A 15,842-nucleotide genomic window follows, 5' to 3' on the forward strand; every position below is an offset into this window, starting at 1 on the left:
TATTCCGGTAATTTATATGACTGCTGTCGTTCAGATTCCGCCAACGATCGACCTGCCTGCCGTACAATCGAATAGGCGAACGTTCGAATTGACGTCGTTCCGATACGCGAGAAAATTATGACGGAACAATTATAAAGAAAAAAGACCTGCATTCTCGCAATATTATCTGTTATGTCTCATTTGTCAATTTACGAAAAGTATTTATAGGTTTTAATTGCAAAGGATGCGGTACAAGTAGGTCTCCACGAGGAAAAAGAAAGTCATTAATTTCGCCGACTCATCGTTCGCAAGCTTGACTTATGTCTTATGTCGGCGGTGATGCACTTCTGCCACAACTTTTTCTTTTTTTTTTTCAGTAGGTGTCTCGGTCGTGGAGTTTTTCGCGCGAAAAAGCCTTTCGCGTCTTGGCTATACATTAAACGCGAGGACAGATCGACAGGAACGTCTATTTCAGAGATTCGCGACGCGAGATAAGTCGTCTCTTTCTCCACTTCTCGAGAGAACGTTCCGTCGCGGCCGACGTAACCGAGGACAATGGTCTCGCCAGGTGTCGGAAACGTCTCTGTCGTTCGCCACGGGGTTGATATCGCGATAGAATCAGCCCTCTGCCCACCTTCTGATTGCAATTGGAGACGACGGAGACAGGATGTTTCACCTCGCTCCCTTTTTCCGGTGATAAGAAAAGTTAACGTCGCATTTCTCTCTTTGTCTCCTTTCTTTTCCTCCCATTCGCACGACTTCGAATTACTTGATGACCGTGCAGAAAGATTAATTTGAGAGAGTAATATTTTTTTTTATTCGTTTGATTCAGCAATGGAACAAACAGATCTCAGGCTTTTGTGCGAACAATTGTGTGCCGTATCAATTCTATTTTCGTTCTGTCCAATTAATCGCACCTAGAATATTTCTCTATAACTGATAACAAATGTTTTTTTTACCATGTATACTATTGTACGTTATATTTTTTAATTAGTTTATTGTGCAGGTGCAACGTTGAAATACATGGCGAATCCAATCGCATTCATAAAAAAGTTTCGAGTATGAATCTCTGGCGTGGTTTATCGTGTGTTAGTCTAGTAGCCAACTATTTTTTAAATTGAATTTAAACGAAGAGAACAGCAAAAGGATTAATTTCGCTTTTTTTCCAACTAATCGGAAAATGTTTCCTTTCAGAAATGTGGAGGACTACGCGAGGGAGCACAAGGAGGCGTCCAGGAACATCCAGCAGTACCTATCGAATCCTATAAATGCTTATCTGCTAGTGAAACGCCTGACCACCGATTGGAAAAAGGTCGAGGAGTTGATAACCGAGGACGTTGGCAAGTCTTTCGTCGCGAACATCACAAATTCCAGAAGCGATCTAAAATTCCCGACTGACGAGGATCTGAATGGAGCCGCAGTCGCTTTGATGAGGTTGCAGGACACGTACAAGCTTGAGACCGCGCAAGTTGCTAGGGGTGTCCTGAATGGAGTGCAATACAGCACGGGATTGACCGGTATGTATAGCATCTCTTCTTGCGTTAACTATATAACTCGATTTATGTTACAGACATCTTCACATGTCGAATGATTCTTTCATCCGAATATTTATTTCTATCTCTTTCCATTGTAGAAACTACTTGGCGCACGTCACGAAAATATATCTCTTTAAATTCTTTTGACAACTTAATTAAAATCTCTAAATGTTTATTACGAGTACTGCGAGAGATCATATCTTTTTCCTGATGTAACGTCAAATCTGACGAGAAGGATGGTGCTCGCCGCGGCACAAAGAGCTTATTCGCATAAGAATTATACAACGCTCGTTTTTTTTTTTAATTATTCGTACGAAAAAAAAGTTTTTGCGTACCTACTAGACGGAAACTGAAAAGTTTTGTGTCAGGAGAAAAACTAATTACAAACCAACTTTTTCTCTATAAATACACCGCGCGCCATCGAGGATCTTCCACTGTGAACCAAGTAGAAAAAAATTTTGTAGATTTAATTATCGTTTACTCTTGCAAAAAAAAAAAAAAAGATATTGAATGTCGTATCGGATACATCTACGTGCACCTGTCTTCTTTTCTTGTATTATTTGTCATTTCTATCACTTACAATAATTTCACGTTTCAGCGGGCGACTGCTTCGAGCTGGGTCGACAGTCTTATCACAATCGTGATTATTATCACACGGTGCTATGGATGCAAGAAGCAATGGACCGTCTGCAGGAAGAGCAGAACGCTACAACCACCTCCAAGCCTGACATACTAGAATACTTGGCATTTTCAACATACATGCAAGGTTCTGACAGTACAAAATAAGTCACCAACTAATTCATGCATTAACACATAAATTATGTGTTATTTTAATCTTTGAAAGTAGTTAATATTAATTTAACATAGAAAACGCGTAATTTTCTTTGCAAAAAAAAAGTTTTTTACTGTATGCGTACGCGAAAGACGTGAGAATATTTTCTAAGGAAAGGATGTCTGCTCATAGTAGCGCGTTTCAACTGTAATTGTTTGCAGGTAACGTCGCTCGTGCTTTGAGCATGACGAACGAGCTGCTTGAATTAGTGCCGACACACGAGAGAGCGTTGGGAAACCGCGCATATTACCAAAAGGAGATTCAAAGCAAGGCTCATCAGTCAAAAAAGAAGCGAGGCGAGGATGGAAAGGACGATACGGCGGTACCTGAACAGGTAATGACGAGGTCAATCGCAAAGATAACTTTATTAAGATGATATTAGAAGAAATCCAATTTAAAAAAAGATATGAAAACCCACGTGCACGTACATTTCAATAATTATCACTAAACTTGTTTATTGATTTATCTGACTAACGCAAAAGATATCGCGAAACAATGAAAAACTTTTCACCGAGCATTATTTCCAAGAATGCAAAATCTCGGAGAAGAATTTGAGCTTTCTGCGAGCATCCGTAAAGTTCGTTATCGTGCTTGCAGAACTTCACTGTCACCGAAGAAAGGGTGAAAACGTGGGAGGAAATGACAGAGAGAGAGAGGTACGAGATGCTTTGTCGCGGCGAAGTATCTATCCCGGCGGAGGTGGAGAAGAATCTCAAGTGCCGGTACGTCGACCGTGGAATTCCCTTCCTGAAGATCGCACCATTCAAGGAGGAGGAGGCGTATCTGGATCCAAGGATAGTTGTTTATCACAACGTGATCTACGACGATGAGATCGAAACGATCAAGCGGATGGCTCAACCTAGGGTAAATAGTTGCCTGGTGAAACGAGCGCGACGCGCGGCTTCTCTGAGACGCCGCGGCTCGCGAAATTGCGGGAATTCCTCGAGATAATGGCAATTACGTGTTGCAGTTTAAGCGCGCCACGGTGCAGAATTACAAGACTGGTGCCTTAGAGATAGCGAATTACAGAATCAGCAAAAGCGCGTGGCTCCAGGAACACGAGCACAAGCATGTAGCGGCGGTGAGTAAACGCGTGGAGCACATGACGAGTATGTCCGTTGAAACGGCCGAGGAACTTCAAGTTGTCAATTACGGCATTGGTGGTCACTACGAGCCACATTTCGACTTTGCCAGGGTAAATCAACTAAGAACCAATCAGAAAGTGCTTTCCTACGTGCACTATTATTAATTAATTTTATCTTACAGAAGGAAGAAACGAATGCGTTCAAGAGCCTCGGGACTGGTAACAGAATTGCGACGGTCCTTTACTACGTGAGATTTAATTTTCTACAGTTTCTTGCGTGCCGATGCAGTCTAGGATAGTAGTGTAACGTTGTTTTATTGTTTACAGATGAGTGATGTCGAGCAAGGAGGAGGTACCGTATTTACCGCTATCAATATATCGCTTTGGCCAAAAAAAGGCAGTGCTGCATTTTGGCATAACTTAAAACCTAACGGCGAAGGAGATTTTAAAACTAGACACGCGGCTTGCCCGGTACTTACAGGATCAAAGTGGGGTACGTTATTAAGAATAAATATTCCTTGTTTGTAAAATTTAGTACTTAATTTGGTAAATTACAATTTATTCCTTCTTCAGTGGCAAATAAATGGTTGCACGAAAGAGGTCAAGAATTTCATAGACCGTGCACATTGGAGAATCAGGCAACGGATGAAGTGGACATCAGGCATTGAAAAGAACGCTTCTCGATTATAACAGAAGAAATAATAGAGAGTGATAAATAAGATGCAAGAAATACTAAGAAATACTTGGAAATTCCTGCTCTAAGTTAAGAGACATTTTACTCTTGAAACGGCGACTTTATAAGGAAGTGTGCATTACGAATTGTCGTTTAAGAACAAGTAAAAACGTTTCGGCCTGCGTGAAAATAGCGACAGTGTAATTTAACGTATAGATAAGCAAGTTGTGAGAACGCTGCTCGTTTACGAGAAAGAGCTTCACCGGCGCATATAACTCCCGCAAATTAACGTTCGTGTTGCAGACTTGTACGATGACTTTTCTTGTTGATTTAGTATGGAACACAATCCCTCGCATTACGACTCACGATTAATGTTTCTTTAATCTTCGAGATATCCAACTGCGGCTAAATATCACAATAGAAACAGAAAAAAACCATCAGGGACTATCTGAGTGCGATAATCGGCCGCATTGTTTTCCACGTCGCTTTTTCCTTTGAAACATAAATCCCGTAAAGCAAAGATTACTGTTGTAATGGAACAAAGTTACTCTCTGTACGTTACAGATCTACATGCGTTCTGTTTCTAGTCCGATTTATCATTGTCTGCAATTTTCTCGTCGTCTTGCAGCTTACGTCTACAGTGAATGTAATATAAAATAGTTATTCGAAGTTGCGTGAGTCGAAATGAACGAAATGTAAACTGGACAAATGAAAACAAATCTTTGCAACTTTTTCATTCAAAACAGCTTAAAGAAAAATGAAAAGAAACAACTACATAGTTGCATCAATTCGTTGCGTGCACAATTTTCGCTGTTAAATGGACTATCTATGATAAGAACGATACTTGGTCCACTTTATACTAACCGCGTACCATTGTTTCTACAAAAAAAAAAAAATACACTAATATAATAATAATATACTATTATCATAGCCAAAGCAATAATAAATTGCGCACGTCCTGGCCAGTCTCCCCTTATCGTAGTATATAATATACGATGTAGAGAAACAAAAAGCGCGATGTAATCATTAATTCGTAGATTAATTTTAATTCGAACGTGATCGTTCGCGCGACCCACGAAGCCGTATTTTAACCCCGATATTATCGTCATATAACGAGGTACTTCCACTCAAGTGTTTCAAGACCGAGTATCTCCTGTAACGACGAATCGTTTTCATCGATTGTAAATAGCGGATAGCACGTTGCTTTTATATCAACCGATCTTTTCGATCAGGCTGTATACGAATCGTTTGTATAAAGGTAAATTAACGTTATCCAACAACGACATTGCATCTCTTGACGGCGTGTATGTGAATAATCTTGCATGTCGTAGATAAGCAAGATTATTTTACTGTAGCGGTACTCAAATTATAATTAATTATATTTTAAACGTTGATCAAATAGGATTTATATTAAACGACATATATCGTAAAAAAAAAAATAGGAAAGCATGCTTATGTTATTTTTTTTCTTTTTTAAACAAAATACAAAACTAAATAAAAGTAAAAAACTAAACAGAAAAAAGTCAGATTAAAAAATAATCTTAGGAATATCTGTAATAATTCGATTAAAATTTATAAGCCTACTTATTTTAAAAATTAATACTTATTTGTGTTACGTTACCGGATACAACATTTACGTGTATTTAATTTCCAACGCAAATTTGGAAACCGCTATTGAAACAGCCGAATATTCCATATCGACTATTAATATTTAGCACCAGTCAGCACCAACATGAATATACGAAATATTACTCCCACTCGAGATTCCAGTGACAAACATGCGTGAAAACTGTCCATTATAGCGCATATGTTATTTTAAAATTGTTTTTGCGTTTTGATAAAAAAAATTAATTATTTAGTTTGCTGAAAATTTCATGATGGTAGTTTTATTAACTCGTATTAGGATAACTGAACTCAACTCTAAAAAGAACCAATTTTCTAAATTTATGTTTATGTTAAAATAGTTTTTTAAACTTTTCTTCTTTAACTTTAAAATCTTCTTATCGTATTTTTTAGCAACGATTTATTCGATTAATTTTTATATTAATCTAATGTTGATTACATATCATTTTAATTATTAATTTAATGTTACATCTATTACCATCTACATATCAATGTAGAGATTATGACATTATTGTAATCTTTGTGTACACATTATGAATTACAAGTTCTTTTTAACTATTTTAACGCATTGTACATAATTAATTCAAAATCTTTTTTTTTTTATTTAAAACACATTAATAGACCAGTGCGTTTTTATCGCAAAATAGAAACGTATATGTTAAACAAAACATAATTTTAATTAGAGTCGTATTTTATTTAGGAAATGTCAATTTAAAATTGGTATTTGAACTTTAAGTTATGTTTTATAACAATCATTACACAGTTACTTGCTACTTTTAGAGAAAAAAAAAATCTGCAAAATAAATTTTCTACCAATAATCTTGTATATATCACTTTGCAAAATATTGTGTCATGTCATTTAATATAAAATTATTACGAAGTATGAGTGGGAAACAAATTAAAAGTGATGAGATAATGATAAATGTAAGAACGAGATTACCATCTCGTTAAGTGCGAACGACTGATATCTATCTAATTGTGATTACGGTCGCTTTGTTTAAAAAATGCAAACGATAAATAAAATGAAATGCATTCACAAAAACGTTGCTGAAAGTGTGTCATTCATAGTTCGTTGCTTTCGATTTATTTATTAATACATATATATCATATACTTACAACGGACTTACGTGACTGATTTCACTGCGAACGATAGCAGCCGCCATCTTGCGGAGAGCACCGGTTTCGGGACGAAGATGAGGCATCTGCAAATAGTGAAAACTACGATTGCTTAGTACAACAGGAAGCTTCAGGACCTTTAGGATCTCATTAAGACGAATGAAGGAGAAAATTAAGCTCGCGTTTTGTTTAATTTGGAAATTATATATACTCCGGAAGGTAATTAACTTTTCATTATTAAATAAATATCAGGAATAAAAGAAATAGATCCTTTGCTTAAGTAAACAGATTACGTTGCTGACTTCTCAGGTTATATTTTTTGTCGGTTTTCATAGCAATTTTCTCAAATGATTTGCTTGCGTAAGTGCCAGAGGAGAGAAATAACGAGAGTAAAAGCCAGCCGATTAATGCCGACCATGACGATCTCGCGTGAACAAAAAGGTAAGATATATCGCTTCCTTTTCTTTTTTGTCGCGATTGCGGTAACCGCTTTGCGGAAGCGTCACGCAAACGGCAAGAAAAAAACAGATTCCCAAGCTTGCGCTGAGTATACCCCACAGAAAAAATAATGCGCGATATACAAAATACATATTCATAAATTTATGTAAATTTATGTACCCAAGAGTATAATTGAGAACAATATTGGAAAGGAAGCGCGTAAGCGAAGGAAGGGCTCTGCTAATTTACATATTTCTAATAGACATTCTATTCAATTTTTACTATAAAAAGAAAAAGGAGAAACAAAAAGACTGTGCTGAAAAATGAATTTATCGCTTTTACACAATATAAACTACGTTGTTCGCGTACGATGTCGGCCTGTTCAGTCAGCTGAGCTGCAGCATGTCGATAAACCAGTATCAAACCATATGCCACGGTCGTATGTTCAACGCGGATCAGTCAGAAAACTGCGCCGTGCACCGCGTATCGTGTGCCGCTTTAAAGGTTTCGCAGATTAATTTTCGGTACACGTTTAAGAAAAAAAAAAAAAAAAAACGGCGTAAACTTGTTATATTTTCTAAAAGCGAAATGCGTTTTCTTATCACCATGTGGGAACTGCAACAGAACAAACATCATTCGAGGAATTAAATGAACAGTAAACCATAAAACTCGACACTGTTCTGTTGGACTTAAAAATTTCTTAAAGTTGTATTCCGTCCTACTTTTCACCGATCTTCTATTTATCATGCGTGTCCGAATGCTACGTTAATCTCAGATTGATCTAGTTCGATGTACGGTATAAGCGTGTCAAGTTAGTGAGATCGTAAAGGCAATTCAATCGAAATAGCACGCGTATTAAATACGCATAATAATACTAGGACGTGTTACGAAACCGCGCAGCTGTAATTTATATAATTACTGTAATAGTCACATTACCTGGGGAAGGTGCTATTGTTCAAAACCGTGCAGGCAGACAATAGAGCTGGATTTCAGTCTGTCGTCGTGTGTTCTAGTGTCATTAGCGCGCGATGTCAATCCTTATTACACAAAATAATATTATTTTTGTTAAGACAATTTCGACATTTTTTTTTCTTTTTTTTTGAATATCGCTCGTTTCGTACAAGTGTAATTAACACGAAGGTAATAAAGATCGTCGCTTTTTTTTTTGCATCTTCAAAGTGACCGCGAGATGTACTTCGAATATGATTCAAGACGATATTGCAAACGCGTGTAACGTAATCTCGCGGCCGAGCGGTTTTCTTGAAGCGATGCTATTCTGTCATCGCGAGCGCCGATTATCACGCGAACTGTAGAGAAAGATTTTGCTTTCACTAGACCGCGAGAGCAGCCACGTGAATAGCGCAAGATGCGCGTGGATGCGTTCCACTTCGCGAAAGTCTTCGACTTAGTAGATGGCTGTTCTCCGTATACGTTTACGCGGCATTTCGCACCAGAGTGAGAATTAACAGATCTGCGAATGCTGTGTGCCTCACCGACTCGGTTCAGTCGACCTTATACGATGGCGTAATATCGAGGAAAAAAGGTATCTCTCCTTTTTATTTGCCGCGCACGTTTATTTTATCGTTATAAGATTACGTTTGCAAAGAATCACTCGAATATGAACTCGCGAAAGTGACGTAACGCGAAATGGAGATTTTTTAACGCGCGTTTTCGTGTGGAAGATTGCGAAAAATCTAGTAAATTAGTAGGCCTTCATGGGCTTTATTAACTTTTAAATTTTCTTTCCGCGTTGACCGAACTCCGCGTTGTTTGCGTTCACCGTCTGAGTTTGCATTTTGGCCCGTGTGTTAAAATATCGCGGTTCGACGATTCATACGCGAATAGCGGCATCCGGCGTATCTCGTAATGAAAGTCGCGAGCGACCCGTGGATTTATCGGGCGCGATCAAATATTAAGTGAATGTTAACTAGGAGCGACTCTGCAAGAAGAATGGCGGTGAGGCATTACGCGCATCAGTACACGGTGCGGCTAACGGACGAGAAAATCACTGATGAAAATGTCAGCAGCGAGAACAGCGACGCGGAAGATTACTATCCGCTGATCCACCGCAGCGCAAAAGGCATAGCGGTTAACGCGAGCGCACATAGACAAGCGAGAGAAGTTACTTGGGACGAAACGGTAAGAAGCAAAATTACTTCTTCGTCCAACAATTCTTTTTCACACGCTTTTTATAGGTTGAAAATGTTGCGCCTTAGATCGCGAAGATTTTCTTATAATTTTATCGCAGATCAACGAATCATTTTTCTTTCTTTTTTTTTTTGGGGGGATATTTTTGACATTTTTGCAGCGTCGGAATGTACCTAATTATTCGCGCGATAAATTGTCACAGTGACGAGTAAAATACCGTATTCGAATCAATTGTTTAAGAAAAATCTGACGTTTTGGAATTTGTTATCTATGATACACGGAAACGTGTACGATGAATTCGTGAGGATTTACATCCTCGCGACATTTCTCTTCGCTTCATTGCAGTTTGTATAACAGAAACGCAGATGACGCCGTTTGAAATCTGCTTAAGAGCTTATTCGTGGGCGGCTGATTACGGAGCGGCATCAAAAGATTAACTATATTCACGCGTTATGAGGCGATTAAAACATCGCCGGCGATTTGGGAGCCTCATTAAACCCGTCGAAATCTCGCGTCGTTCGGTAGGGTTCTGTCGCCACCCATATTTCATTAAGAAGATAAATGACGTGTATTCATATCCACAACATGCGCGGGTTCTCCGCATTAGCATCTCGCGATAATGCGCCGCGCTTATCACGACGCCTTTATTGTGCGTTATAACAGTCTTCATTTCTCTTACGCCAATAAAAAATGCAAAAAAGGAGAAACTGAGAGAAACAAGACTTTAAAACAACTACTTCAAATATAGAACCATAATAGTTCAGAAGCTTTTAGTTGGTTGATAAAAAATATATATATATATATATATATTGAACCAACCTGTACAAATATTAAGATATTAAGTTTTTATCTGTGCCGTATGTGCATATGAAATTGATTGAGAATAGCTCTTCATTTTTCATTCTTAAAGTTATATATTCCATTATGCAAATACCTTAACGTCGGTAGAAACGAGTGTAACGTCATCATTTCGGACCTTCGACGCCAGATCATTTGGCACACGTACAAATTGCTTAACAAAGCACCCATTGAGTAAAGTATACCAGATGTTGCGCGTTTTATAAACGAGACGCAATTTTGTAAATTTGCATTCTTTTCAAATTCCGAGACTTGGAGATAGAAATTTTGAGATCACGTCGCGCACGCGCCCAGTGTGGAAAAAAAAATTAATGAGTTTCGTGGCGTTTAATATTATAAATTAGAAATTATAAATTATAAAATTTGAAAAAAAAAAAAAAGGAAGAGATACTGTTTAAAATTTCCTAATGTTATCATACATTTTGTTACATGAAACGTAACTTCCTTTATCAAGAGATGGCGCCATAATGGTATTAACAAGCTGTGCAAAATTTTCCTTAATTTTTTACTTTTATTTTTACGTAATTATATACGTTTCTCAAAATAGCTATTTATGAAAATTTTTCCAACTGGTAATATTTTTGTATTTGAATTATAAATCGATTTTAATTTTAACGTCTCTGCTATTCAAGCTTTATCGATGTTAAATAATTATTTCGTTAACGTAAAAACAACTTATGATTATACAAAAGTCCTCGCCGTTAAACTAAAATTCATTATCCTCAATTTATTCCGTAATACGTGAAAAGTTAATAGCGACACGTGAGATATTCGGGACAATCGAAACGTTGGTCGTTTGACGAACGAAAGACTGCGTCTCATCGCGTATACTTTATATTCAAATGACCCGAGTCGTCGCGCGGCAATATCCACGTCGAAGCGATGCAAAGTTAGCGGTCTACGTTCATCATCCTTACCAAATGAGATCCAGGGTACGTGGAATTCGATATCGGGCGTCCTGGAGTGAGCGCGGATGACCTAGGCGACCTCGTTAGCCTCGGGAAGATCTATGGGGGATATTGGAATATCCGCACAATGCGCCAACTGATACCTACCACGGGGGATTGCGTGGGGTCGACATTTTCTGTCTGAAAAAGCTACCGCGGCGGAATGATTTTTTTCATCCACGAATAATTTTGTGCGCGAGTTACCGATTAAACTTTAATTTCAAGAGACAACGTGGATTTGTTATTTTTACTTTTTTTAACGAACGTCAGCGTCAGGCGACCAATCTTCGATATATTTTTTTTCTTTATGAATATCATAATAAATCCCGCGAAAAAAATTTTATTTCACCAAAAGCCATAAAGAAGTGTTTCAAAAATCACGCCGTAATAACTCCTAATGAAATCGCAGTCGCGGGTAATCGATAAGAGCGTCTATGCACACACGAAGGTGTCAATCCGACGTCGGTGTCGTATAAACTGAGAGTTTTGCGAGCGGAAGAGAAAGACGCAGTATGCCTAAGGGAACTATAAATCTCACCCCATCGTCGTCGACGCCTCCCAGTCACGTGCCGCAGAGAGCTGCATCCTTTATTCGCCATCCCGTTCTTCTTTTTCCATCTCACCGTAGCTAGTCGTCACTGGGCGCAGTTCTGGCACACGTGCCATCGGCTTCTCTTTGGAATTGTTGCGCTGCGGCGACCATCGCACTTGCAATTTATATAACCTGCTTGCTTCCTAGCGCCTCTACCTCTATTCCTTTTTAGCCTGGTATAGATAAGAATTGCGCAACCCTAGGCACAGATGCACGCGTACAAGAAAATTGATAATAAGACGTATTGTCAGAAAATCACGTAGAAAATTAACTGCAGGAAACGCAAAGCTAAGGTTTTTTTTACAATTTTCTGTTATTCGTTATTTTTTGTTTTAATTCTTTTTTTTTTTTAAGACATTTTAATTGTATATGCCACTTTATGAAAACAATTTGATTGTTCGTTCTACATATTAATCTCCTTAATCTCAGCTAAACGCGTATTTCATTTATGTCGCACTTGTACACGTATCTGTTGCATGCTGTCTTGAGACCATTAATTTATGGCGACTACAAACGTAGCTGTACTAACGGTCGAAACATAGTTCGGGTAAGATGTAACGCTGGCACATTTGCAGCACGTAAACCATTACACCCGTTTTGCAACAATGCATCAGACTGACTTTGTTGTTGTTGCTGCATAATGATAATAATGCTGCGCTATCCCTACGGTAATTTAGAACATGGAAACAGCTTGCCATTTGCATACTGAGAAGACGCGAATCACAGCCTTCACTGGCGATCCCATTTTTTTTTTCTTTTTTATTTTTTTGCGAGACAATCATTTATTTACATTAGCCTCGTAGCTGTTAAACTCAATCGCTATAAGTAACGTTTGCCGTAATACAATTTAAATAATTTCACGTCATAAATCGCATGCTGCATTTTATCAACGTACGTTTTAAGAACGTCGGCTGTCTATTTCGCCAAAATGTCTCAAGGTAGACGACGTTTATTCACGGCGGTGCGAGATACCGGTCTTAACGAAGTAGCGCGACGCGTCTTACGCATGAAATTATTAATATGCTCAGTACGGGGTAATTCAGATTTATGGTAGCGCGCCAATAATAGTGTCGCTGAATTATTACTCCGACGCTGCGGTAAACGGTGTATACGCGGGCCCATGCAGGCACGATTCCGAGGAGCATAGGGAACAAGGATGCGCTATTTTAACGGCCCAATAAACATTCCGGCTGGTTTATCCCGCGTGTACGATTGCCTCTCCTCGCCGACGACCGGTCGGGATTCTTATTATTAGCCGTCGCTTATTAGCCGCCGGCCCTATTGTTTCAGAGGTGGTGCGACAGGCAGCTTAACGGCCGCTTTTTACGTGTCGCGGCGCGGAATTAAGCGCAGCCCCCAATTTACTCCAGTGTACTTTCAAGAGCGCGCGAGAACCCTGGCTGTTTTGCAGAGCGCGGGAGCTGTAAACAGAGTTTCGCTCTTCACCGGCATAAATTGCAGTCGCTTTTACGCTCCCGTTACCACGTATGCAATATCTTCTCCTGGCTTGAAAGTCCAAAAACCCGCGCGTACCTCTCTCGCTCCCTTCTTCAGAAGAAATCTTCAGGAAAAATTTCACTAATGTTTTGCAAATTCCGTTTGAGAAATGTTTAATTTCTAAATGCAAATCTTTTTTTTTTCTTTCTTTTTTTAATGTTTTTTCTTTGGTATTTTTCCGTGTTTAAAATAATTTTATTACCCGAATTTTATAATATATGTATATAAATATATAGAAAAATAACTCACCGACCGACGCGTAGCAGCGGAGTTTCAGCTACTAAATCTGTAACAAAAATAAGAAAACTAAATGAAGGAGCGTTCTAAAATGTTTTGTTACAAAGAAAGTAATTTTCACGCAAAAAAAAAACTTTAATTTAAAAATAAAAAATGATCCTTATCCTGTGGTTGCTTCGCTAGGGCAGGATGCCTTTCCTTCTCTTCTTTCTCTCATGTTCTGCAAAACGCGCGCTCTGTAATGTCTAATATTTTAAAAGCTATCGAAACTAAGAGGATTTTCGTGAATTAAACTTCATGCATTAGAAAAAAAAAAAAAAATTAATAATATTAATAATAACGAAACGTTCATTTAATTCGCGACTCGGTCACTGTGCCATCAAAAGTTGGTATTCGAAAAGTTGTAATAATGCGACACAACTCCCGCCTTGTATTTTCGTGTTATGCAAATTTTACAAATATAATGCCGCGTGTCCACTTGAGGCATCTCGTTATAACTTACAAAGTTTGCAGTTTATTTTCCTCGATATTGCAAAAATACTTCAGCTTCGAAATACATTTTCCGCGCGCCTCTGAGGAAACGTTAGGGTGGGCTGTCGGGTAAAAACGAAACGGGATATAGCGGCAAACATTTCGGCGCGTTTTGACGCGTCGGAAGAGTCAATAAACGCCGAGCACGAAAATCCGGGATAAAAGTGCCGTGAGGCGCCGGCAAGGATACGTCAAAAGGTTTTCGCGCGCAAGTCAGGCGGTAAATGAGCTAAACGGCCCGAGGCCAAAACCTGGCGTCAAAGGGGAATTCAGGAGCCTCGTGCTAGGTGAAATTCTTGACTCTGCCCTCAGGACAGTGAATTACCACCTAGCACGCCATCCCTAGATTGCTATTCGCGTTACCCGACTGCGTGTAAGGGGCTCTTCTCGCGTTAGCTATGTATGTACGAGAGGCGACATTGCTTCGCGACAAGAGGACATCTCTCTCCGTCTTTCGCTTTACGGAGATATTGCGCTCTCCTCTTGTTAACGTTTACGTTCGATTCGTTATATTCACAAATGTGAGAGATGCGGCGGAATAGTCTATCGCGCGCGTTTAATTTGACGGATTATTACTGAAATAACTGTGATGTAAGCGAAGGGGAAATCAGGGTGAGCTTGAGAGGAAAGCGTGCAAATTTAGTTTTTAGATATATGCAATTTTACGGCAAAAGATTGAGCGCATATTCACGTGCGTTTTCTATATCACCGTGTAGCGCTACCGGAAAATCCGCTCGCTTCCGCAGTTTTATTAAAAAATAATTGAATGTCAACCTCGTTATTTCTGTCTCCCATGTCCCGTATGTGAATGGATCTGGCATCGGAAATGATGATGCTTGATAGAATAAATACATCGAAATGCGGAAATATAAAATTAAAAAGGTGCCTTGATGAAGTGGCACTTGTCGTTGGTGCTCTAAGTATTGTCAAATATAGCATTACTGATCGGCAAAAGTAAAACTGCTAAAAAAAAAAAAAACCCAGTTTTTGAAGAGACAAAGGACGTATATTACATATACGATAATTAAAATCGTGAAGACATATGATTTTATGTCGCCTAAAACGGAACAGCGGATTTTAAAAGAAATTGATGCTACGCGTGAATCAGCTGTTTTTCTCGGCAAAACGACAGTAAACCGTTCTTTCGTTTTTTTCGTTTGCAGTCGAAGTATTAACGGTTGCCAAGTGGCGAGATATCTTGCAACGGGAAAAAAAAGACGAGGGTGAGAAATTTAACGACTTTGCTAGGAAAGATTATTTAATCAGATCTCGGAAATCTGTCACTCTCGAGGAGTCGTAAATAAGATTTATGATCTTTCGACGCGTCTGCAGCTCGGCACGCGTCGCGGATCTTTTATTTTACGTGAGTTTAGACCTGCACAGACTCGCGTTTTCCATTCTCAGAAGACAAGCAGAGAATATTGGTCGTCTCACTTTCTTACGCGGTTGTCTCTTTTTTTCCAACGGCCGAAATCTCTAACGGTCACTTCAGTCTAGTCGCGGAGCTTCGGTCGCGGAGACGTGTTACTAATCGCTCCGCGACTACGCGCATTTTCGGCCGCGGATAGGAAAGTATCGCACGCGAATAAGTGTCGACGTTGTCGACCCGGTAACGAACAATCATTTTATCTACTCTTCCGTTATTTCACTCATCGTTTTGCGCTTTATTTCGGGCTCTGAAAAAGCGCTACGGGAAGAAAAGGTTATGTCGTCGGCAGAGCGCGCGGAGCGTCCGGCCTAAAGTTCGCCGCG

General features: G+C 39.1%; 2 protein-coding genes across 2 annotated transcripts in view; both read left to right on the forward strand.

Annotated features, from left to right (window-relative positions):
* LOC139113856 (prolyl 4-hydroxylase subunit alpha-2-like) overlaps positions 1-5,686 on the forward strand; it is a 79,837-nt gene extending 74,151 nt beyond the window's left edge. Inside the window, exons 3-10 of the mRNA XM_070675299.1 lie at positions 1,174-1,496; positions 2,113-2,280; positions 2,508-2,680; positions 2,944-3,210; positions 3,317-3,541; positions 3,613-3,678; positions 3,758-3,923; positions 4,004-5,686. Of these exons, the coding sequence (XP_070531400.1) occupies positions 1,174-1,496; positions 2,113-2,280; positions 2,508-2,680; positions 2,944-3,210; positions 3,317-3,541; positions 3,613-3,678; positions 3,758-3,923; positions 4,004-4,098 (1,483 nt within the window). The 3' untranslated portion in view covers positions 4,099-5,686. The remainder of the gene's footprint in view (positions 1-1,173; positions 1,497-2,112; positions 2,281-2,507; positions 2,681-2,943; positions 3,211-3,316; positions 3,542-3,612; positions 3,679-3,757; positions 3,924-4,003) is intronic.
* A 1,272-nt stretch (positions 5,687-6,958) lies between these two features.
* LOC139113851 (venom dipeptidyl peptidase 4) overlaps positions 6,959-15,842 on the forward strand; it is a 248,684-nt gene continuing 239,800 nt past the window's right edge. Inside the window, exons 1-2 of the mRNA XM_070675285.1 lie at positions 6,959-7,061; positions 7,178-7,283. The gene's annotated coding sequence lies outside the window, so the exon portion shown is untranslated. The remainder of the gene's footprint in view (positions 7,062-7,177; positions 7,284-15,842) is intronic.

Source organism: Cardiocondyla obscurior, linkage group LG03 (assembly GCF_019399895.1).
Source record: "Cardiocondyla obscurior isolate alpha-2009 linkage group LG03, Cobs3.1, whole genome shotgun sequence".
In the NCBI taxonomy this organism is placed as follows: domain Eukaryota; kingdom Metazoa; phylum Arthropoda; class Insecta; order Hymenoptera; family Formicidae; genus Cardiocondyla; species Cardiocondyla obscurior.